Source organism: Egretta garzetta, unplaced genomic scaffold, assembly GCF_000687185.1.
Source record: "Egretta garzetta isolate BGI_Z169 unplaced genomic scaffold, ASM68718v1 scaffold2, whole genome shotgun sequence".
Lineage (NCBI taxonomy): Eukaryota > Metazoa > Chordata > Aves > Pelecaniformes > Ardeidae > Egretta > Egretta garzetta.
Window position 1 is genome coordinate 2628213 of NW_009258894.1, and position 24423 is coordinate 2652635.

The 24423-nt window shown below is 37.3% G+C and overlaps 2 protein-coding genes across 2 annotated transcripts in view; one reads left to right on the top strand and one right to left on the bottom strand.

The window, feature by feature from the left end:
- EIF2AK4 (eukaryotic translation initiation factor 2 alpha kinase 4) overlaps positions 1-20139 on the top strand; it is a 41577-nt gene extending 21438 nt beyond the window's left edge. Inside the window, exons 21-40 of the mRNA XM_035889791.1 lie at positions 392-442; positions 1425-1661; positions 2253-2328; positions 3988-4109; positions 5262-5311; positions 5405-5573; positions 6061-6177; positions 6879-6944; positions 7239-7409; positions 8029-8163; positions 8303-8410; positions 9183-9311; positions 11438-11524; positions 12882-12994; positions 14575-14633; positions 15730-15827; positions 16812-16880; positions 17503-17547; positions 18447-18571; positions 19802-20139. Coding sequence (XP_035745684.1) covers positions 392-442; positions 1425-1661; positions 2253-2328; positions 3988-4109; positions 5262-5311; positions 5405-5573; positions 6061-6177; positions 6879-6944; positions 7239-7409; positions 8029-8163; positions 8303-8410; positions 9183-9311; positions 11438-11524; positions 12882-12994; positions 14575-14633; positions 15730-15827; positions 16812-16880; positions 17503-17547; positions 18447-18571; positions 19802-19856 — 2082 coding nt within the window. The 3' untranslated portion in view covers positions 19857-20139. The remainder of the gene's footprint in view (positions 1-391; positions 443-1424; positions 1662-2252; positions 2329-3987; positions 4110-5261; positions 5312-5404; positions 5574-6060; positions 6178-6878; positions 6945-7238; positions 7410-8028; positions 8164-8302; positions 8411-9182; positions 9312-11437; positions 11525-12881; positions 12995-14574; positions 14634-15729; positions 15828-16811; positions 16881-17502; positions 17548-18446; positions 18572-19801) is intronic.
- SRP14 (signal recognition particle 14) overlaps positions 20140-24423 on the bottom strand; it is a 5474-nt gene continuing 1190 nt past the window's right edge. The window contains exons 2-5 of the mRNA XM_035889792.1: positions 24237-24418; positions 23508-23620; positions 22337-22369; positions 20140-21994 (exon numbers count right to left, since the gene is read on the bottom strand). Coding sequence (XP_035745685.1) covers positions 21905-21994; positions 22337-22369; positions 23508-23620; positions 24237-24418 — 418 coding nt within the window. The 3' untranslated portion in view covers positions 20140-21904. The remainder of the gene's footprint in view (positions 21995-22336; positions 22370-23507; positions 23621-24236; positions 24419-24423) is intronic.

Here is a 24423-nt window from a genome sequence, read left to right on the forward strand (position 1 = left end):
CTGTGGAATTAATTTTTATCGTGCTAAACATCATAAGAGGTGTAAACATCAAATAAAGACATCATGGCTTTAGTACACCTAGGTTTAGACCTGGTTGGTCTCTCTCAGGAACCAGTTGGTACTGGTACTTGGTAAACGCTTGTGATTATGAGTTGTATCTTGGTTGTACAAAACATTGTAAAAGCATGTCGGTGACCTTCTTTTTCTGTTTAGCTCTTCAAACTAAATTTGCCATCTGTTGGGTTTTTTTTTTTCCTGTTTGTTTTCTTTTTCCCACGGGCAATAAAAATGGTTACTTTCTCTGTTTAAATATGTAGAACTTCAAAATAAGGCTGGCCTGAGCAAGCTGAACTGCCTGTTATAATTCAAATGTGGTTTTTGTTTTTTATAGCCCAGTATTGTATTTCCTAAAGATTTTGATGAAGTCAAGCATGCAAAACAGGTAATTTTGCAGACATTTTAACCATTAGGTATTCTTTGTCAAGAAATGTTAATTATCATTTTTCTCACTTAATTTTAAATCAGTAGTCTCTGCCAAGTTCTTATTACATGACAGTAGAACAAAGTAAGGAAAAAAGAAAAATCTGAGAAGAATATACTAAGTTGACATGGGAACATACCTACCCACAAAATTCCCCGAGCACAGTCATAAAGAAGTGCAGAGTTCACCGGCATTATCTTTTAAGCGTTGAGGGACAATTTTGACTTTTTAGACTCAGACAAATGGCAGCTATATTGTTTACCTCTAAACTTTTGAAAGAAATCTGTGTCACAGAACAGAAAGGTGTGCAAGCTAAATTGACTGCTCTGAGTTTGAAAAGAGCTGCCAAGATCTGTCCTGCGTGACTCTGTGGCAGAGAAATGAAGTGATAAGGAGCAATGTAATCTTTTCTGGACCATGTAGATAACTTTTTCCTTGTGCTAGTGGATTCTTTTTGTGACCATTAGCATTAGCTTTTTCTCGGTTATGTCCATGAAACAGCAATCTGCTTGTCACCATAAAAATGTTTCCATCCTGTACAATTTACTGAAGTATGACAGGAAGATTCCCCCTTCTTTAAGATCTGTAACTCTCAAATCTTTGTTTTTATGCATATGATTCTGGTTTCTCTTAACTTTGTTGATAAAGAGATGCCAGAACTAGCATAACCTAGAACAAAGGATACTACATGTTTTGTCATCCCAGGAGGCACATTTCTAATAATTTTTGTGGTTTAGTAAATTTTATTCAGATAATAACACAATAAAATATATTTAGAATTTAATAAGCTAAGAATATCCACCCTAAAGATTCAGATCCTGCTTTTGTTGTCCCCTGTAGAGTCTCGTAACTTTTTTATTAGTATGTGACTAAGAAGTTTGTTATAATTACTGCTAATGTATAAAATTTTTTCTAAACTATAAAATTTTGATTTAATTTCTAGAGATCAGTTATTACATGGCTCCTGAACCATGATCCTGCAGCACGACCAACAGCTGTGGAGCTGTTAAAAAGTGAACATCTTCCACCACCACAAATGGAAGAGTCTGAACTGCATGAAGTACTCCACCATACCTTAGCAAACGTGGACGGAAAGGCCTACCGGACTATGATGAGTCAGATATTTTCACAGCGCATATCTCCAGCTATAGACTATACCTATGACAGTGATATGCTGAAGGTTTGTAGGTGTTTAGGGGATGTATGGGGTTTTTTTTCCTGTATTAGACTTTAAAAAAATGTTTATATGAGTAAACTCTAACATGTTTGAGAGAATTGCATTATCTCTTAATCTTAAGCTTCTCATTAGTTCCCATTTAAAGCTACAATCTGTACTATGTGGGCTTGAATAACCACTTCTCATCTGAACCTTAGATTCATTAATCCCCGAAGAAATGAGCAGTGTCTGATTGTAGCAGCTAAAGCTTTAAGCTTATGGCCAGATGATTACTTTCTTTACTCTGAATTTCTGTCAAACTAATGGTACTTGCATTTGATTGCCAACAGAATCCGTTGCCTCTGACTGTTTTCTTCCCTTTCTAACCATGCCAATCAAAGTAACACTTCTTGGCTTCTCAACTTCAAATCTTTCTAAATCTAAATACAAGGTAACAGTACAATAATGCTTCGTATAGCTGTAGTTATTTTTTATTATGTAAGCATTACAATTTATTATAGTGGGATGAGGTAGCAGAATGATTATTGCCTGTATTACATGGAGTGTTCATGACATATGAATTATATATGTACTTTTTATTTGTGATGGTTTCAGGGTAGTTTTTCTATTTGGGCAGCCAAGATACAGCAGCATGTATGCGAGGTTGTCAGCCGGATATTTAAAAGACACGGTGGGTGTGTTTACAAAAGTCATTAATTTCCTTTTTCACGACTGAATGAATTTTAGAGAATGGAATGGGTTTACTGCTATCACATGAGTCAGAAAGTACATTTATTAGTTGCATAGCATTTGAAGTTTTACATTGTTTTTTGCTGTTATGTCAACATTCCGGTAATAGTTGTTAACTTCAAATCTGAGTTATTTAAATTTTCTGCAGAAAGAACAGTGAAAATCTTAATTATATCTTTGAATGTATTTGGTTGTTCTAATAAGTCTGTATGAGCTTTTAGAGGTAGGGAGTGTTATGTAAAATCTAGATCTGAATATATGAATAGCTCTATAGTGAAAGACCAAGCATCCATGTAGAACAGTGACCTATCTTTGAGTATAGCCAGAATGGGAATGGCCCAAGAAAAAACATGGAAGTGGAACAAGTGTATAGTGGTACTTTCAGTGACACAGCTCTTAGCAATGATTTGCTGTTCAGGAACTTCCAGAGCCAGAGCTGGTGTCGTGGTGTCTGGTAGTCTTTGATGGTTTTCCTTTCCAGGACTCTATCCAGTCATTAGTAATAGTATTTGCTTTAAATTTGCTTTTAAGAGAAGAAGAAAATGTGTGTGCACACTGTCACATTTGAAATGTTCTAAATTGCGTTGTTTTATAGGTGTTCATGGATACTATTTCATATAAAAACAAAGAATTTTAGAATAGAAACTGAGAGATTTCCTACTATATCACAACCTGATTAAGCGTGATCAGGGCTTGACAATACAAAAGAATGAAAAACTGAGAAATGTGAAGTTAAGTAAAGAGAAGTTACTTCCCTTCTCCCCCTGCTCTGTAAAGCTTGACAGACTTTGGAAAGTGTTGTCAGCATTTTAGAGATTGAAATGTTTTCATTCTTTTGGAAAAAAAAAAACAGGGGGCTTTGGGTATATATTTTTCCATTAGATTGTATTTGTAATGGTTAGAAGCATTTCCTTGTATTTGGGGCGCTCTTTTTCCAGATTTAGATGTATGTCTTGAAATCTAATTGAAGTCTTGAGTAAAGCTTCTGTATTAAAATCACTGTTTGAGAATCAGTAGATAATTTAAAAAAGCAAAGTGTTTTTCAATTATTAGTGATATTATTGCTATTAGGAGGGTTTCAATGAAATTTTGAATCATACAGGTAGTTGGTTGCAAAATATAGCCAGGAAAAAATGTATTTATGAGTTTTTAAAGTGAACCATAAACATTACTCTAGTACATTTTTGGGACATGGGATGCAATGTGTCTGAACAATATTTGTTTTCTATGGAAGTGCCTCTAGACCCAAACAGTACTACTGGTATCTGTAGAGTTTGTCATCTTTCGTATGCGTGCTTTTGTGAAAGGTGGTGTTTAAAGAGGGAGGGCAAGGTGAGGCTTCTGCTGGGGCTGTGGAATTGGCAGTTCTATTTCTCTGTGGGCTGCCTGCTGAGCCCAAGCAGCGTGCAAGATAGAACATCAACGTTTGTTTGATGGCTGTCTTTTGGTAGAGGAAAGTCTATTAAGTACACTTAAAACAATGTCATTTTAAAAAGGTATTGGTTGAGATAATCATGCCCTGCAAGGTTGTTCATGAGCATGTAAAAAGCAGATGTTATTTTGAAATGGGAGATCATAGTATTTTACTCGTTTTGTGCAGGAGCCATCAAGCTGCATACTCCACTGCTAATGCCCAGAAATAAAAAAGTATATGAACATAATGAAGCTTCCTATTTCATGGATCACAGTGGGATGCTGGTAATGCTTCCTTATGACCTCAGAGTAAGTAGTATCATCTCTCTAGGCTAAGCTGGGTTTGAAGAGTGCTGTGGTGGTTGTAGATACCTTTGATTCACTAGTCACAAATTAGGTTTAGGCTTATTCTTCTGACTGCTGAAGTAGTGTATCTTTCAGTGTCTGTTCCTGTATTCCTTAACGCTGTGCTCCTGGTCTTGACAACTGGAGCCCTGACCACATAGGGAAGAAAAAATACTTTTCTTCCCCACCCCCACTCCCCCTTTTTTTTTTTTCTTTACAAATATAGTGAAAATAATGCCCTATTATAAATGTGGTAGATGTCACTGCTGGTTGATTTGTTTCTTTCTTGCATGTACAAGAGACAAGACTTTTCCAGTGAACGGTGAAAATTCTAATACTCCCATCCCTTTCTTATTTGTAGGTCTTTATAGAGAATGTGGGTAACAGTCTGTCCAGTTTTTTGTTCCTCAAACAGATGTTGTCCAAGATCATTCTACTCTTGAGAGGAATTGCTGTTTACGCAGTTCAGATTTTACTGTCTGGGATTCCTCTATCAGTAATACTTAATTATATGTAATGCTGGCCTAATTGATTACTTTGCACTTAATTTAACACCTAAGTGCTTTAAGTTTTATTTTTTGTTTATTATTGACAGTTAGAGAACCTGACTTTATAATCCATTTCATTATTTAACATCAGTTTGACTCATGCTTCCTTTGCATTTATAACATCAAGCTATACAATATGATTCACAGTTAAGGATTTGTGCAGGATCTACAAAATTGATCTTTCAGTTGGAATTACTTGTTTTGGAAAATGCATTGACCAAAGATTTATTAAAGTATAGTCCTTTATATCTTTATGTAAACAGCAAAATACCTGCTTGTACATTTTAATGTGCTAGTAGTCAATTTATGATGCATTTTGCATGCATTAGGGTAATCCAGAAATGTCCTTGTGTCCCTCTCCAAGCTCTTCTGGGAATTTGGCAGCGGGGGGCGGAACTTGCGGCAAGGATGATTAGATTAATATTACTTGGCTATGGCAAATATTTAAGGCATTATTACACATGTGAGAGTATAAGTGTTACTGCGTGGTAGTAATTCATCTCCAGTTTCAGAGCCTAGTCAGACAATGTTTTGATTCAACAATTTTCATGTATTTTGGTTTTTTCAGATTCCTTTTGCAAGATTTGTAGCTAGAAATAACATAGGAAACTTGAAAAGGTAAGGGACATAGAGATGACATTTTGCACAGATGCCATGCTTTATGACCGTGAATACTGAAGAAGCTGATTCATTCTTCAATGTTTTCTTTAGATACTGTATAGAACGAGTTTTCAGACCTCGGAAGTTAGACCGCTGTCATCCCAAAGAATTACTAGAATGTGCATTTGACATCATTACATCTACTGGAAATAGCTTTTTGCCTATAGCAGAAACTATTTATGCCATTTCAGAAATCATTCAAGAGTTTCCAGTGCTACAGGTAGATTCTCTAATCATCCCTTTTGCTCTCTTTATCATCCGAAAATTTTAATCAAAGTAAATATTTATTCTAACGTGTTTAAAAAGGATAGTTCCTTTCACCTTAACAAGTACAGAACTGTTTTCACCTTTTATTGATAGTCAGTTATAGAACACTGCCATTTAAATCAAAAATACGTTTTGTAGGTAGACTTAAAATATGCATAGGTTTGTGTGCAAAGGAAGTTAATTGATTCTTTACAGTGCCATTGAAATAACATCTTTCTTCTGTCAGGCAAAAGATTATTGTAGAATGGGACAAGCCTTGCCGTTCTTTAGTCATAGATAGAAGGTAAGGTGGTGAAAGGAGAGGTCAGAAGTTAGTTTTGAACTATTATTAAATGTTTAGGAAACTTTTTTTTTATTTTATTTGTTTTTTAGCAAAATGGAATGCAAATGAAAGTTTTTTCTTTCTTTCTTCCTTTCTTTTTGTCTTGACCTTTTGTTAGGAAAGAAATTACAGTATTTACTTGAACCACACTGCCTTACTTAAAGCTATACTTTTGCACTGTGGGATACCAGAGGATAAACTCAATCAAGTCTACATCATTCTGTATGATGCTGTGGTAAGATATTAGTTATGAATCTAATCTCTGTAATCATCACTTATTTTGTGAGCTATCTCAAAAAATGAGTAACAGCCCCTTGACCAGCATAACAAGGAATATCCTGCTGATATAGAAAAATGCTGGCTATCTTTGGGCTGTAAACTTAGATCGATTACTTTTCTGTTACTTCCGGCTTGGGATGTTTTAAGATGATTCGTAAATGTGTATTTATGAGAGAATTATTCACCTGTATAATTAAGAACTGGTAGGCTACTCAATAAAAACTTCAAAATGTATCTTAGTATCATGTTGGTCTTTTCTACCTTATAAGCAGAGAAAATAGATGAAATTAATTTGCGTAATTAACAGTGTTTAAATCCCTCCAAAATGCCTTTTTTATTTACTTTCATTTTATTCTTTCTTTTGTTTATTAATTTACATAATCATTTCAGTATTTATGCAGAAGTGCTTTTCAACAAAGTTGGTATTTTTATACTTTTTGTTGCTTCTTGAAATGAAGCCAAATACGGCCTCACTACAATATTGGTGGAAAACATGTTAGCTATTGTTTTTGTTCTTGCACAGTATTATTGCACTTTGTAAATGCAACCTCTAATTAAAGGTATTGAAAAGTTGTGTTTTAATTCTTCTCAGCAATAGTGCTCTTTTTTTTTTGGTAACTCAGTTGTTAAATATGTTTGAATCTGTTTCTCTTGTAGACTGAAAAGCTAACTAAAAGAGAAGTAGAAGCCAAATTCTGTAATCTTTCTCTCGCATCAAATAGTGTAAGTAATTTTAATTCAGTGTTAATTTCCCTGTAACTTGCCATAAGTCAGTGATATTTTATTTACTTTGTTATTTAGTCAACAAGAGTAAGAAAAATACACCCCAGTGAGGCTTGTGCCTGTCCATTGCTTTCCTCAACTCACTAGTTAAAAACAGGCTGCTGGCCAAAACAAGCAAAACAGGCAGATATTTTACCTTCACCAAGTCGAATATTATTAATTTTTTTAGATGTGACCTATTATGAGAGCTGTCAGTGGTACTACCTATGTTTTTTATTTTATTTTTGTTTTTAGCTTTCCCGACTCTACAGATTCATTGAGCAGAAGGGAGAAGCAAGTAATGTATTTCCATTTTTAAACACAATGATAAAACAAAAGCCAGGTGTCACTCAGCTGTTGAAGCATGGCATGAAGGATTTAGAGGAAATCATTGGTCTGTTGAAGCAACTTGGAATAAAACTTCAGGTTTGTAAAATACTCTGCTAATAAATTAATGGATTTATAGACTGCTGGGCCTTGTAATTTGCCAGGAAACAAAGTAATGATATTTTAGAGTAGAAAAGCGTATCAAAGTGTCTTTGGCAAGTAATAATACTGGCATTGAATTTTTTTTTTTTTTGAAGACACATTTTAAGAATAAGACCTCTTCCAGTGAGAGGTCTCTGGCTTAATTTCATTCTAATGACACACAGATGCTTTTGGGTTTGTGGTTTTGGTTTTGTTTGGTTTTTTTTCCACAACCAAGATTGAAGGCATTACCTAGAGCCTATTGTTTAAATTTTGAACAAACTATAAATATTTCAAAAATACAGAAAGCTGATGACTACTAAAGGCCGCTCCTCCTCCACCTTCCTTGAGGCTTGCTGTTTGGGTTTTGTGCTATAGGTCTCTTGGGATGCTTTAAGATTAAAGCATCATTTCCTTATTTTTAATTTTCTGAAAAATTTTTGAAGATAGGGAGTTTTATGTATGTCTTCCTTATCTGAGAACAACGTTGTCAATCCATACTGCTAATAGGAAATTAATTACATTAACCGGTAATATTGGTAAAGGTCTTGTACACATATTCATTTTTATTTTACAGGTTTCTATAAATCTGGGACTAGTTTACAAAATACAGCAGCACAATGGTATTATCTTTCAGTTTATAGCATACATCAAAAGAAGACAAAGAACTGTGCCTGAAATTCTTGCTGCAGGGGGCAGATATGATCATCTGGTATGTGCTCATCTCTTTTTTTTTTTTTTTTTTTTTTTTTAGATCTTTTTTTAAGAAACATGAAAAAATGAAAAACCTTTTTGACATTTTGCAAAGTTAACTATTTGTGTCTTCCATTTTGTTTTTGTCTTGTTTTGAGATTCCACAATTTAGAGGTCCGCAGACAGTAGGACCAGTTCCTTCAGCTGTTGGAGTCAGCATAGCTATAGATAAAATAACTGCTGCTGTTTCCAGTGTGGAGGATTCTGTAAGTCTGGTTTTGGGAGGTGGAGGGTTTTGTTTGTTTGCTCCTGACAGTTCAGTAATCTAATTGTAGCCACAGATGGGCAAAAAATAAGATGTTCAGATGCATTCCAAAATAATACCATACTGAAATACACAGCAAACGTCAAGACAACCTGTTTTCTTCTGTGTTTCTCTATACAGAATTGTTTAGTAAAACAAGAATTAGGGGAAGAGAGGATCTTCAGGCTTTATACTCGTTTATTTTTAATTTAAATGGAACATTTTTCTCAGTCTGTGGATTGTTTCACAGATGGAAGAGTACAACTGTAGATATTTAGCTAAGATGTGTTACTTTGCCCCTACAAATTCTTCCTCTATAAAAGTGTAGAAGGTGGAGATGGAAGGAAACTTAAGAAAATGGACTACTTTTTACAGTGTCACAGAATTTGTCTTGGTTGCGGAATGGGTATTTTATTAACTTTTCTTTATAAAAATAAATTAATATCACTAAGCAGAGCGGGAAGGAAAGAACATAATAGACTAAGATACTTTGCAAGCTGAGGCTGTGCAGATGCTTTTCATCAAAGATTAAGCTTCAGTGACTTCCAAACATGCTTAAGTAGATTGTGGTTCCAAAAAGAGGTGGATCTAACCCCTTTTTTCAGCTTGATGCATTTTGAAAAACATTAGTAGTTTTGTCCTTCTTTGTTACTTTAACTGTCTTATGACCTTATGAAGGGGAAAAGGTGGTCTTGTGGCTAATATTGTCCCCCTTGTTTTTAATTACCCTTCAGGTTTCTGTCAGCTCCTGTGACCTGCTGGTTGTAAGTGTTGGTCAGATGTCAATGGGTAGAGCTATCAATATTGTTCAGAAACTCTGGACTGCAGGAATTCCAGCCGAAATAATGTATGACTGGTCCCAGGTAGAATTTCTATCTTCATGTGTTAACTATGTTGTTCTCTAAGATTAGTGCAGCCTGAGACTGTCCTTTTTCAATTTTTTTCTAGCTTTTATTGAGTTACAGACTTATAAAACTGAGCACTTAGGGTGCTACTCAGATACAATAGTGTTAAGAAAGTCTCACTGGCCTTGCAACATTCTTCCTCTCTACTGTCATGGTTTAACCCCAGCTGGCAACTAAGCACCCCACAGCCACACACAGAGAATAGGAAAAGTGAGAAAACTCATGGGTTGAGGTGAAGACAGTTTAATAGGTAAAGCAAAAGCAACGCATGCAAGGAAAGCAAACCAAGGAATTCATTCCCTACTTCCCACGGGCAGGCAGGTGCTCAGCCATCCCCAGGAAAGCAGGGCTCCATCACAGATAACGGTTACTTGGGAAGACAAACCTCAATGCTCCGAACATCCCCCCCTTCCTCCTCCTTCCCCCAGCTTTCTCTGCTGAGCATGACATCCCATGGTCTGGGATATCCCTGGGGGCAGTTGGGGTCAGATGTCCCGGCTGGGTCCCCTCCCAGCTTCTTGTGCACCTGGAAGAGCATGGGAAGCTGAAAAGTCCTTGAATGGTGTAAACACTACTTAGCAACAGCTTAAACATCAGTGAGTTATCAACATTATTCTCGTACTAAATCCAAACCACAGCACTATGCCAGCTACTAGGAAGAAAATTAACTCTAGCCCAGCCAAAACCAGGACACTACCCCCCGAGTATTTAAAAGCGTAATGAAGGATCTTTATGTGCTCCTCAGAGCACAGGGGAATTAAGTGACCTTCCCCAATTATACACTGAGTGTGGAGTCCAAGGCCTATTGAAATCAAGGGGGAAAATCACATAATGAATTTAAAATGAGGCCAGTTAGCTCCAATTAAGTGAAGTGAGGATGCTTCAAAGCAGAAGCATATTTTGTATCAGTGAAGGCAATACATTTTCCTTTTAATGAGGACTGCAAGTAGGAACCCTGAATTAATGAGTTAATCCTTAATAAAGGGCACATCTGGAACAGGATAGTAGCGTCAACTTTTAAATGTATGCAGATGGCTGAAGACTACCAGGTACAGAGAGAATATTGACATCATTCTTCTGTTAGAAAAACAGTTCAGTAAACTGAGTGACTAGACAACGTTGTACCCCATGTAGTCCCTGGAGAGATGTGTGGTAGGAGGGAGAGAAAGTGGCAAGCCGCGTTGTGCCTTTTTTTCTCCGGTTGGAACCGAGCAGACCTTGAGCCGTTAGTACCTCACTGGAGTAGCAAGCTACATGGCAATGTTTTAATAGTGGCGGCAGTTATCTGAGGATTGAGTCTGGTTCACCTTTAAGTATGCCAGTTGGTGACTAGCAGAAGAAACACTGTGCAGTTGCCCATTCTGAGTCATGAGCTGCAGAGCAGTCTTGAGCTTACTTAATTGCCTGACCTTTTTTTTGTAATCTTTTGCCATATTTCCAATGGTTTCAATCCCTCAGAACTGAAAAAAATCCAAATCATTATGCTTTTCCTATGATCACCCCGGGTTCTCTTCTTTTTGCAGTTCTGAAGGAATGAAGATTTGGGTAGTTCTTGCCTCTGTCTAATGCTGTCCTGCAACCCACTGCCAAGCCAGTATAGCAAGCCCTTCAGTAAGCTCAGCACTGAGAATGATGTAAGTCAGCCTCAGGTTTACATGAAACCCAGCTGGAGTCAGCTTTCGTGACAGCGTACCAGTCAGGACTGAGCTAATACTGAAAGTTGCAGGCAGTGGGCTGGTAACTTTCATTGACATTACATTGCACATTTTTACAGTTAGGCTAGATCCAGCTAGCCCTTCCATGTGGGAACTAAGACTGCAGGGCCTAGGCATTCTCTCTGTCTAGCGTAGGCTTAGACAGATACCAATTTTTAAGGAGCATTAGGTGGATGAATATATGCATAATGAAATTTTACCTTCTGGACTTGTTAATAAAGCTTTCCCCTCTCAGAAGTTTATATAATCAGTGTAACTGCTGCATATCAAGTTATTTTAATTAAGGACAGAAGACTTTGATTACTTAAGTGATCATTTTATAATCTGTGAAATTTCTGTCCCATTCCCCTTCCCCTGTTCCCATTTTAGTCCCAGGAAGAACTGCAGGAATATTGTAGGTGCTCTGGGATTACATATGTGGCTCTTGTGTCAGATAAAGAAGGAAGTCATGTGAAGGTAAGTGTGGGACCAGAAGATGCTTGATGGTATTTCAGATTTATAATCTGTTGTTCTACGTTTCTGTTTTGTGGGTTTGATTGGTTTTTTTAAGATATGATTATTTTCAATAACATTTTTAAGTAGATGGAATGCAGGTCAATACAGTTTCAGTTTCTAAGTAGTAGCTGGAGAAGCCTGCTTTTTATCCCTCCATAACACTGTTATTCACAGACCTCCTTTCCTCTAGGAAATTCCAAAAAATTAGTGCACACATTGCTTGACTTTGACTCATCAGTGCATTTATGTGGTAAAAGGTTTCTGTTGTCTCCGATTTCTTTGAATCTACGAAATGAGTTAGTTGACTCGGTGATCCTTCCAGTTGGCAGCTTTCCATGTTACAAAATAAATATAACTAAAACATAAATCTAAAAAAATCCATGTAGTTCAAACAGGCAGAATCTGAACCACACACTCCTCATCTCTGTGAGCTAAGGTCAAGATGGAAAGACTGGACTGTGTCACAACACGAATTATCATCTTCTGTGCTCTGCAGCCTGTGGTCCTGGTACATTTTTAGAAGTTAAAAGTTTTAAAATATTCTTGATTCTGGATCATTAGGAAAAGATCATTATTCCTTGAGTAAAGATTCATTCTTTGACTGAAAAAAAAATTAACTATTTGACAGCATCTGGCATGACCATGTTACCTAGCCAATGTACATTACTAAAATATTTTTTCACTTGTTGTTCACTCTCCTTGTCATTGTAACAGAGATTGCAAATAACTGTGCAGTAACTGTAGGAACAAGTAGATTTTGATGATGAGAATGCAATATATCAATGTCTTCCAAAAGACTATTACAGAGCATTCTTTTAAATACAGCTTTATTGAAGCAAAACAAGCAAAGAACATGCTAATGAGGTGAATGGTGGTGTTACTGATTAATCTCTTCCCCATAAAGATGGAGCAGATATTTTAAGTTTTGAATGTTTGAGTCTTGCAAGCTGAAAGGCAAGCCTTATTCTAACATAATTCCTTAAATAAAAAAAAGCCCCAAACCAAATATGCTATTATTAATATGGTATTTGCATCTGTAAACCATTCTGTTAAAAAATTAATTATCACATATTAAATACAAGTAGCCAAGCTAGTTTAAGCTTTGGGAATGCAGAGGAAATTGGTTGGGGGTAAAAAAAAAATCTAATCAGAGATTTAATTGGCAGTGATTGATTGGCAATGGTGATGGCTTCCTACTTTTGACTGCTTCATCTTGAATGGGTGAATAATCTAGTTTCGTTTTGATTAAATTTGATAAGTTTATTCATGTGCCATTTTAAGAATCAACAATCTTAAGAACCACTGAACTACATCATAGGTGAAATCCTTTGAGAAAGACAGACAGACGGAGAAAAGAATTTTAGAATCTGACTTAGTAGATCACCTGATCCAGAAACTGAAAACTAAAATCTGTGACGAAAGATGTAGTAGGTAAGTAGCATAACATGTCAACATGAGTAGTCAAAATCAAAAGTGAATGTATGTTTGTTTCAGTGAAATAATTTTAAGATACATTTGGTCAAACCTTGATTTGATAAAGAAGAACAACTTTGCCAAATTCCTTTTGAGGGGAAAAGAAAGCAAAAGGCTCAGTTATAGAATTTTATTGAGATTAAGAGAGTGACTGATTTCCCCAGCTGCTGTTACATTCAAACATCCATACTACTTCATAAATTAAAAGGCCCTGCGGTTATCCAGCTCAAAAGCTGCTAGAACAGCAGGACTGCTTGTGTGGCAGGGCTGCCTGCAAGTCCCTGTTACTGAGCAGAAGTCCCGTCACGTTCATGTACTGTGTAATCAAAGAATTAAAGCAGCAAATCCCTTTCATTCTGAGGCAGTGCTGAGATGGTAAAAATGAAGGTGTAATTGTAGTACGCCTGTACACTTTGGCTGGCACAAGGGAAAGTAACACCCGGCAAAGACTGAGGGTACGCAGCAACAGCCCATCATGCTATCTTTGTTGAAATTACTATTTATTGTCACCAGTAGAAGTTAGTATGGAAATCACAGGAGAGGCTACAGTCACACCTGTGTGCATAAGCAGTAGAGATGTTATTCACACATATCCCTTTGTAAATATATAATTATACACATATATATATTTATTTGTGCATACTTACATATGTATGTATATACTGGCAGCAGGAACAGACATGGTTTAGTCACACGAACTAGAATTCAGAAAATGACAGATTTGACATCCATAGTATTGCTGAATAGACGTAACAATAAAGAAAACCGTTAAGCTGGGAAATGCTTAACTCAAGCAGCAGTTTGTGCAGGTGATCGACATCTCCTGCTAGCCACCTCTTGATTCTCCTTTTTCTGGCCTCAGACAGTCTTGGCACTTAACTTCACAACTAACCTGATTCTCATATATTTTGTGACAGACCTACAGGATCTGTTAGAAGCTGTGAAAGAAAATCATTCTTTCCAAAAGTTACCTTATTTCTAGATCCTGAGAACAGAATATAGAAAAACCCATATTTGGTAATACTAATCAGAGAAATGCAGTAACTGTGGTTGTGGTAACACCGGTGAATTTTTTTGTTACTGAATCCTGAATGTGGAAAGTAAAGGCATCCAGTATTGAAAGCTTCTTTGAATATGTGTCATCTTAAGTATAAATATTACTTTGATTCTTTAGTATCATCTCACAGAAACCTGTAAGAAGTTGTAGATTAAATTAATAATTTAGTGAGCATATTCTTACTATATATTCTAGTACTAGGATCTAAATCACTCCTGCATGATGGGGAGCACATTTTTTTGTATCCATAGGAAGCATAAAGATTGCTTCTGGATCTGATTTTGTAATTAATTTTGTATGACTTCATGTTTGTTCCAGGATATAATTTAATGTGCAGGTATGTGCTGGGTAGTATCCATAAAATTCTGTATCTGTTGGAATGAAATAAGTATGTTTGTATGATAATTTGAAACCATGTCTTATTACAGTATTTCTTCATTACTCTAACTTTATTTCCCTAACTGTCTCTGTTTATTTTTAGAGAAACCTCAGACAATCTTTCAGTACCAAATCAAAAGGGATCATTTACTAATGTTTCAGGTATTTAGTCTCTAGTATAGAACACATAAAGTGTTTCTCTTTCTGCTTATAAACTCTTTATAAGAAAATATCTCTGGTTAGAGACGCTTCCTTCTAATCTCAAATGTTGTTCCAAGTGATCTGAAATGGAAATTTTCTCCAAACTAACAAAATAAGTGCTCAGACCAACAGACACAATATTCCCCATATAAGCATTCATTGATGCAGTGAGTCAGGAGGGGGGAAAGCCAAAAACCATGGACACTTCCTAGCTGAGAAGAAAGTAAATGTTGTCATGATGAAAAAATGACATGACCTGTGATTATTACAGTGTTGAGACCCATGTACATTGACTTACTGTTCTACTGAGATTTTTTTTCTTCAGATGAAAATGCCCTTACATTTCTAGCGACAGATTTGCAGTCCCTAGTCTGATAGTAAAGCTGTATATAAAGAATAATATTAAGTACTTGTTGTGTGGATGAAGTTCAGCATTTTTTGTAATTATTCTATTAAATACTGATACAGTGTGTGGTGGTGGTTATTTTTAAATAAACACCTTTTTCCCCTCCTTGCATAACAATGAGGGAGAGAGGTGGCCATGCTTAACTTGGGGGTTTTGTGTGTGTGTGTGATTACCAAAGTGGCAATTTGGATTTCAGAATAAGCCATTTCAAATTTTAGATACTGTTATTTGGGGGAACAGGGGGCTGGGATTTGTTTGTTTTGTCATTGACTCTGCTATGGGACTGAGCATTAAATAGTTGCCTCGTTCTTGCAGTAGCTTTTTTAATTTGATATTAGGTGGGCTACAGTCCTCTGTAAAGTTTTGCAAGCCATTTGGAACCTTTTATTAGTTTCAGGGAACACTAATGTAAAATACCAAATTTCTTAGTAAAATACCAATCAATCCTTCAAAGTCATAAGTGAGCATTTGAGAATTTACATGCACATGTTTCACTATCTTACCTACTTGATTGATTTAGGGGGTTTTTAGCAGCTTTTCAAACCCTATGCTGTACAGATCTTAGCTTATTAATATTTGTGAATTTTCTGGTTATTGCTACTTCTTGTATAAAGAAAGAATATAATCTAAAACTGTATGTTTGCATTTTAGGTGTATTTGAATCACATGGAACTCCTGTAGTGCCTAATGTTAGTGTTATAGCTCCTGAAAAATTATCTGCCAGTGCCAGGCGTCGTCAAGAAATTCAGGTACACATGCCTCAAATAAATATTAAGAAGTGATCCGTAAAAGTTGTTTTTTTTTATTTTCCCTAAATGCTGAAGTTTGTTAAAGGTGCAAGATCAGCATACTTTTAATTTGTAATATGTTTGTAACAGATACTCTATGTATTTCATTATGTTGTCTCAAACTAAAGGCCTAAGAAAAAAATGCAGATTTAAAAAAAAAAAAGCCACAACACTGCTTAAAATGTGATATTATAATAATGTAGAAAAGGTTAAATTATGCTAGAAACCAATGTCAGAGTTTGCTCATTTAGGATTATTGGCTTCAAGATATTTAAAGTTATGTGGTAAACAGAACTGTAATCTTAGCCCCTTTTTAGTCCAAATTTGGGTGTGCACAAAAAAATCCCCCCTGTACATAGTTCTTGGAACCCAGATAAAGACGCGGATGTTATTCACTGAGCTCTGAGCTGTTTTCAGGTTTTTAAGATATAAAAGCATCTTTCCAAGGTACGAAAGACAACATAGTGCAAGTCTGCAACTGCATTTGTGAAGTGTTACCTTTGCAGGATTACTAGTTTGCTTTGGAAAGAAGCCATCCTTTTTAAGCTAGAGATGATTCACTGTATCCAGTCACAGGTTCTCGCATTCCTCTGAAAAGTTATCAAACACCAGAAACAGAAAGGCAGTTTTTACTACCTATGCAAGAATTCACATTGTAATGTGCAATTCTGTCCGCTTTAGTACAATACCAATATCATCAAGTCTTTACCATTGCTGCAAGATTGGCTGAGCCCCAGTCCCTTCCTGTCTGCTCATCAAGGATTATTATGGACCCGTTACTGAAAATCATATTAAATGTAAATTTTAGTTTAAATATGATGTATTTCTACATGTTGTGTTAGAAGCAGCCTCTTCTATTCTCATCAGCTATGAAATAGAAAATAAGTTCCCAACCTGTGTCACAGAAGCACTGTATTATACTTCTGCCCATCTTTTTGTTGCCAGGTGCAAACAAGACTTCAGACATTCATTTCTAGCCTGCAACAGAAAACAAGTGAGATTGAGATTTTAGCAGTAAGTATTTGGCAGAAGCCTGAATTAATTTCAAAATCTTAACTGAACTGGATGATGCAGTTGCTATCTGGAACAAACTACTGCCAATAGACTCACTTTAGGGATACCAAATGAACCAAACTTCTGGTTAAGTAAGACCCATGGCATGTTTCTCTTTAATACTTGAAAATTACCTCAAATTGTGTGTATTGGACACTTGCATAGAACAAAATTTAACAAGTATTTAGTTGTAAATTCTTAAGCTGTACTTATGTAACTACTGTTGTGGATTTAATAACTTGTTCCTGCTAGATTTGCTCTTACATTTAAACCAACATAGCTTTTGTTTGTATATAGCTCTTAGACTTTGCTGACCACGTCACAAAGGACTTTAAAATGGTATACGCTTTTCAGGAAACATACCACCTGTTTGCCTGTGCCTGCCTGGAAATTTCTATAATGGAATCTGTCATGAACAGTTTGTTTAAAATGCTTAAAACCTTGGTAAATTCCCAGGCCTATTGGCATGAGTGCTTCTTTGGAAATCAAAGAGTCTGACTCTCTTCAATATAGCTAATATCTAGTTGGCAAACTGGTAACAGAACAACTGTTAAGTACTGATTTCTTCATGATCTTTTTACAGGTAGATCTGCCAAAAGCAACTATGATACGCTTCTTATCATTAGAGGTAAACAATTAAGTATTGTTGTTAAAACTGTAATTGAACAATAGATGATAAATTCTGTTCCTTACGAAGTGAAATGTAAAATTCACCCACTGTAGTTGTTCTCCTTCAAGGAGAAGCTGTTGGTGGAGGACCCAAAATACAGAGGCAATTTTTTCGAGTACAGTAGCTGAAACATCTCTTGGTGAAGCCAAGATTAAAAGGGGCTGTATAAGTACTACACTGACACCTTTAACAATGCAGAAACTACTTGATGAGGGGGGAAAAGCCACCAAAGAAAAAGCTCTTTTCTTTCCTCCAATGACAGCAGTAGCTTTGAAGTCAAAGGTTCTTACTAGAGAGATGGATGCCTCCCCACCCCCCAAAAAACCAAACTCAGGAATGGCATCCTGCCCGGAAGTGGATTTACTACTTCCATAGCTTTCATCGCCTGCTCTGAAGCGGTGCTTGTCTGGTAATCAGACCCCAGTGAAACATTTGAAAATATTTTCAAAATACTTAGTTCATCCAGTCTATCTGAATCATGGAGATAGTTTATCACTTTTTACATTTAAAAAAAAAAAAGCGATGATAAGCTTACAATCATTTGCTTCTGACCACCCTTACACCACAGTTCTCCTGTTCTGTCCAGCACTGCGAAACTGGTAAGAGCCCTTTTCATTGCTTACGCGTTTTTATTGCTAAACTATCTGTGATAAGAAACAGATCACTAAATTCTTAATACATTTTCTTAGAAAAATTTTTAAAAATGAAGTTGCACATGTTGTTTGTATGAATTTTGTTTGAAACCTGCTTAATTAAGGGGCATTGACCGTACACACTGTTTAGAAGACTGAATCCTATTGGGAGCATTTTTCCTTCGTGAGACTCTATCATAGTTGCTTGTCAATTTTTTTTCTTAGTTTGATGGAGATAGACAAACTTTTGATACTACTGTGAGACAACTGATGTCACAATGGCCAAAACAGAGATGTTCATACTTACAAGCAATTTGTGATGAAATTTACAGTATCAAAATGGAAAAGAGGTAAATTTGTTAAGCTCTTACAGGTATATAAAACATGTCAATTTTTTCTGTATTCAGACTTTACTAAATAAGCTGCTCTTAATGCGTCCTCCCCTTTCCCTCTCTCTGAGGAAAAAAAAAATAATTTGGGAAGTGTGTATAGTGCCTTGAGTACTATGGGAAGAGTTTACTGGTCACCTAATCCTTACTTCTGGTAAAATGTAAATTCTTGGCCATGTAAATTCTTCATTTTTATAAGCCTTTTCAAGAAATTCTAAAATGTATTCCCACTGCTACCTCATTTACTGCTTTGTTCATAAAACTGAATAGCAAACAACTATACACGTTCAGGTATACCACTATTTTACTACATAGTAACCCTCTTTTTTTTTCTCATGGGAGGGACTCAGGTTGCCTTTTAAAACTCAAGAGCACATTTAATTCCTCCTTTGAGGAACTGAAGGAATATGAGGGGGATCTGGCACAGCTGACAGACTGCCCAGCTTTAAGCAAACACGATACATGCTCTCTCAGCACCTACAGTAAAGCCTGTTTCTGTTTTCTAAGCATAAAAACATTTACGTTCAACTCCTTGTCTCTGGCAAGGCTGAAACAGATGGTCTGGGCATATCCAGTTTTAAGCTGCAAATTTTTAACTGTTGCATGTACTGGTACAGTTAAGCGAGACCTGGGTATTTATGTCCTACTGTGGGTTTCATTTGTAATACATTTTCTTAAGCCTGTGTTCAGCTTGAAGGTGCTACTTAACCTTCACATGAGACTAAAAATTGACTTTGACTCCCTTTTCTTAGTGAGGCACCAAAATTGCTTCAGGTTTGCTAATGTTTCGTGAGGCAACTAAGTATCAAGTGAAACTTTTTTTTTTTCCTTCCTGTGGCTGCAAGGCTGTGAGCAACAGAACCCCATTACTACATACAAATAATATTCCATACAATGTTGGGTGTGAATAGTAATGCAGTCCCCGACAAAGTCTTCCTTTCCCATTTGACGCCCGCACACAGAACACTTCTTAGCCATAAGCCTTCGGATCACTGAACGACAACTGAACAGGCTAGATAAATGGAGAAAGAACGAAGGGGGAAATTGCAGTCACAGCCAAAGGAACTAAAGCTTACTGCTTTTCTACTGAATCTTTGCTGTTAGCCGATTGCTAAGATTTGCCCCAGGTAGCGTAGCTTTTGCACCTGCTCTTTCAAAGTTGTAAAGTTCTCTTTTTCCTTCCCTCTACAGGGTTCCTGTGCTTATCCTGTACAGTTACCGAGATGAATACAAGGTTTTGGTTTAGTGCTTAAAGCATCTTTTATGGGATGCTTTTACTAACAGACAACGGTGTTTTGTCCAAAGAAATTTCAAAAAGCTGTAATAACGCAGAGTAATAATGCCTTTTTATGTGTCCAGATTGAATTTCACATGTAATACAAAACTGTGAATTTATGTCAAAAAGTGTAAATAATGTTTTATAGGCAATTAAGGAGCAAGTCTGACTACAGCCGCAGATATGTACGATCATGTAGTTCTTGCCCCTTATACCACAGAAGAGATGATCAGCTGTGCAGGTATAAAACTACTTTTTTTTTTTTTTTAAATATAGTTTCAGATTGCCTTCTGCATCAACATGCAAGAGTAGTGCTGAGAAACTCAGTTCAAGGATTAAGAGAGGATGAATTATCTTCAACTCTGTTAAACTTTTAAACTTTTTTGATGAAGGGTTTTTATGTAATAAAAGGTTTGGCTACTGAGCCTTCTTGAAATACGTATTACAAGCTTTTTGTGGTTTTTCTTTTTTGGTTTTTTTTTTTTTAAACCTACTGTTTTAATTTCTATATAAAAGATGGTAGATGTCAAGCTGAGAGTTGTTGCAAGGCTGGCTGCCTGTTTTCCTGCCTGTACTTTTGCATTCAAACCCAGCAGCAGCTTCCTGGGAGATGAAACAAGACCTAAAGGACCTAAATCTAAGACTTCTAAAAGAAACAGAGGCATAACGAAAGTTTACAAACTAGCTTTCTTCACAGGGGTGGTCAGATTAACTTTGAACTTAAAGTCATCGATGGGAATCTTCTTGAAGCTAAACTGTAAAATAATCCCATCAGGAAAAGTGAAGTTAGGCACAACTGAAGATTAGTTGTAGCAGCTACATTATATTTCGCAGCAGCATTATATTTTACATCAAACTACTTGCAAAAGTGAAGTGAATATGCAGAAAAGTTGGGAATTTTTGGGAATATGCTGGTGTTTACACTCCCTCCCCACCTGTTACCTTCTTTTTCTTTTTCTAACTCAAATGATTGCCTTCAGCACTGCAGGCTCAGTGCTTTAATACTTACTTGCTTTTCCTGCCCCTTTCTTGTAGTAAAGAGGAGGGCAAAGTTAAAATACATGAAGAGGTAACTTTAAAGGCAAACCTGAGAACTGTGAAAGTTGTAACAGCAACACAAATAAGTAGCCTAAGGTGAGTCAACCCTAAAGGCACAGGTAACCATACCATTCCTAGCAATTCACCGAGACAAGTCACATCAGTCATTACAACCAAGTCCATTTCTCATTGTGTTTAATAGGAACAATTAAGTATTCACCTTTTACATCTGCTCATATGAAGGAGCTACTTAAGATGCAAAGTATGAGGAAATTCAGATCCCTGAATATACTGAAGGATGAAGCTTTAAAAAGTTCAGGTGACATGAGCATTAAGCTATGTCTGAAGAGAACATGATGCAGAGTCCTGCCCTCCCCCCACCTTGAGCTGGGGTCAGCACAGCTGGATCAGTGTGGAGCGAAGGCAGCACAGCTGCCTGGCTCTGCAAGAGCTCAAGCACTGGGCTGGCTGCCTTAGGGATATCTGCACTGCATCACATAGACATGTTCCTCAAAACAAGACAGAAACAGGAAAGCTGCTGTTCCTGATAATATGTTGGCACCCACTTCCCCTAGTACTACTGAGGCTTATCTATAAATCTGGGCATCTGTCACTGAGACTCCTGCTCCAGTCTTGCTTTGCTCCTGGTACGGTGCATTTCTCTTCACCCTGCTTTACCCCCACCCCACCCTGAAAGAGGTTTTACACTGCCCACTTATGGAATACAAAACAAACAGCAGTGCACATACAAAACTAGTTGGCAGCAGAGTGTAAAGCTATTTCAGTATAACCCTGTAAATACTGCTGCCATACAACAATCCACAGAAAGCACCTTCTGCTCTCAGTCTAATCAGAAGTACTGATCACATCCCAGTATCCTGCTGGAAGGAAAGGCAAAGACAAGTGGTAACTCAAAAAGAAATGGACTTTGCTTGGAGCAAGGGTCAAGTCTGTCACAATGTTGGTAGGACACTGTTCCATCACTGTGTTGCTTTACTCTTCTTGTTTTTGCTTTTCTTGTCTTTTTTCTTCAAGCCATCCATGTTAGCTCTCAGCAAATTTGAATACGCCTGAAACAACAGTTACAACCATTAAAAGAACAAATACTTAAGTGACAACATATTAGAGGTAACACTTTACCTATTGCTAATGGATAGGCATCTGCATTTTCTCAGTTAAGAGAATCATGCTTCAACACCCTACATTGGGAAACTAAACCAATGCAGAAAGTTAGATAAAATACAACGGGATTTTTTTTTTTAAATAAATGCAGACAGACAGGTAGTCTAAGGTTAATCTGTATGCCAGTTTAGCACTGAATCAACCCATTCAACAGCTGTCCAGTGCTTCCTACTGCCCGCTCCCCAATACCTATCGAAAAGGAAGGTAAGAAAGAGGCATACAAAACTTACCATCTGGAATTTATTTACTTCCTTTGAGCTTACCTGCAAAAGTAATACTGGAGGTTAACCATGAAAACACTGGTTTCTATTACAAACCAAGCATCAGTACGTGCTTACCCACCAATGACCTCCTAGTCTTTTTAGCAGCAGTTGGATCAACTCATCGCACTGAGCGGTAGGTAGACTGGACTGTACAGCCTGTCGTAGGACTTGACCGATTTAGAAAACTGAAAACACTCCGTACTCAATTAAAATCCTCTGGAGGCCATTCGTCCCAAATCCGTGTGGTTTCAAATGGGAAGAACATGAAGAAACATTCTAAGGAAGGTTTTATTTACTTGCAGGGCCATAAAAATACGTTGCAGCCCAGATTCTTGCAACTACTTCTCAAAGTAACATTTTTCCTTGGGTTACCTCACAGAGGAGAGCTAGTCAGCTAAAGCCTCTCCCAATCTCTCATTCAAAGTAAACACACATCAGGTTTTCAACTTCTAGCTAGCTCTAAATGAGAAAAAAAAAAAAAAAGGTACAATAAGCAAGATTAAGGCTTAGAAGGGTCTGCCCAGGCCCACGTGTTCTTGCCAGGAAACAAGGATCCCTCTCCGACTGTTTACAGTCTGGGAACATTCAGTTCTTTCGTGGGTTGTAAGAACCTTCAGTAATTCCATGGCGATCTATAGGAAACCACCTCTTTGTCACCTGGGGCTTGAGCGTAGGTGTGCAGGACCTTTCTACTCCTTGGAGCCACACCATTTGTCGTCATGCTGCAGGTTCCGTATCTGCCCCATGTCCTTCTGCCTGTGTCTCTCGAAGCACTTTCCCCTGTCCCTCCAAACAATTTCACCTGACTCAAAACACAGCAGCCAAGGTTGCTGAAGACAGGCAGAGTCCCTTTCTGCTGTCCCGCAATACCATTCTGAAGCAAAATCCAGCATATGGAGCAAAACTATGAACTACTGTCCCATCTGTGACGCTGAGTGCAACCATTAAGACTTCAGGTAATTCTAACACTTCAGCAGCCCAACTTCACCTGTGTGTTTAGCTATCATATGGCTTCTCTGGAATTAAGAGGGTAGTTCTCATGACATTCACATAAAGACAAATTTAACTTAAAAACATGGGGCGTTAAATAAAAGACAAGCAGGGCCACTAATCTTTCTAACCCAAAGTTGTCGCTTACCACTGTGCTGATTTTCTTCTTTCCATCAGTTGCTCGTAGAAGACACTTGTTGTCTGCCGGTTCAAAACTTTCTACGTGGCCTTTGCGTGGGACTGGTTTTGTTCGGCCATCATCTGTATTGAAAGACAGAGAATGTTTATTCATATTTCTCTAAAATCACCGGATGCCTCCTGACATGAGATGTTAAAAATTGCTCACAAGGAGATCTGTAAAACACCTTGGAATTTAAGGCCACCTGAACTGACATTGCTGCCAAAGTGTTCACAGACCCCTTCCTCTGTAACCCCAGAAGGATCTGTCCTTCCATAAACTACCTCTGCCAGGAAAAGTGTAAATCCTTGACCTGACAGGCTGCATGACCTGCCCGCTTCAGCAGCAGTATGTTTTAACTGTGTGTCAAACACTTAACTTCTCAAGTAGCGCCAGCTAGCCAGAGACCAGAGACATAAACACACGAAAGGAACACCATAACTCTCCTTTTATGTAGAACTCTAAGAATTTCCAATTAGTGTTTAATAATTATAAAGTCCCAATATTTCCTGCAGTTTGAAATACAGTCCTTCTTCAAGGTTACTGAGTACTGCAGTTAAGATGACTGATTTGTCCATTCGACTCCTCTTGTTTTCAGATACTCGGAATCACAGCTGTATCCTTTACCACACACGCTAACACCACCAAGTTTGATTTAGACGAACACCTCTTTAACCCAGCAACAGGCGTGACACTTACATTTCTTCAGTGTTATGAAAACGCTCCCCGAAGTTCTGCACTTTTGGAAGAGTCTGGTAAGCTCTGTCAGGAACTGCAAGAGAAAGAGACCCCGTCCTTGGCCAGAAGCCACCGCGCTGGCCTTCACTTCTGCTCCTCTTACCCCCCGGCGGGGCGCTGCCCGGGGAGCGGCCCCCGCCTCGCTCCG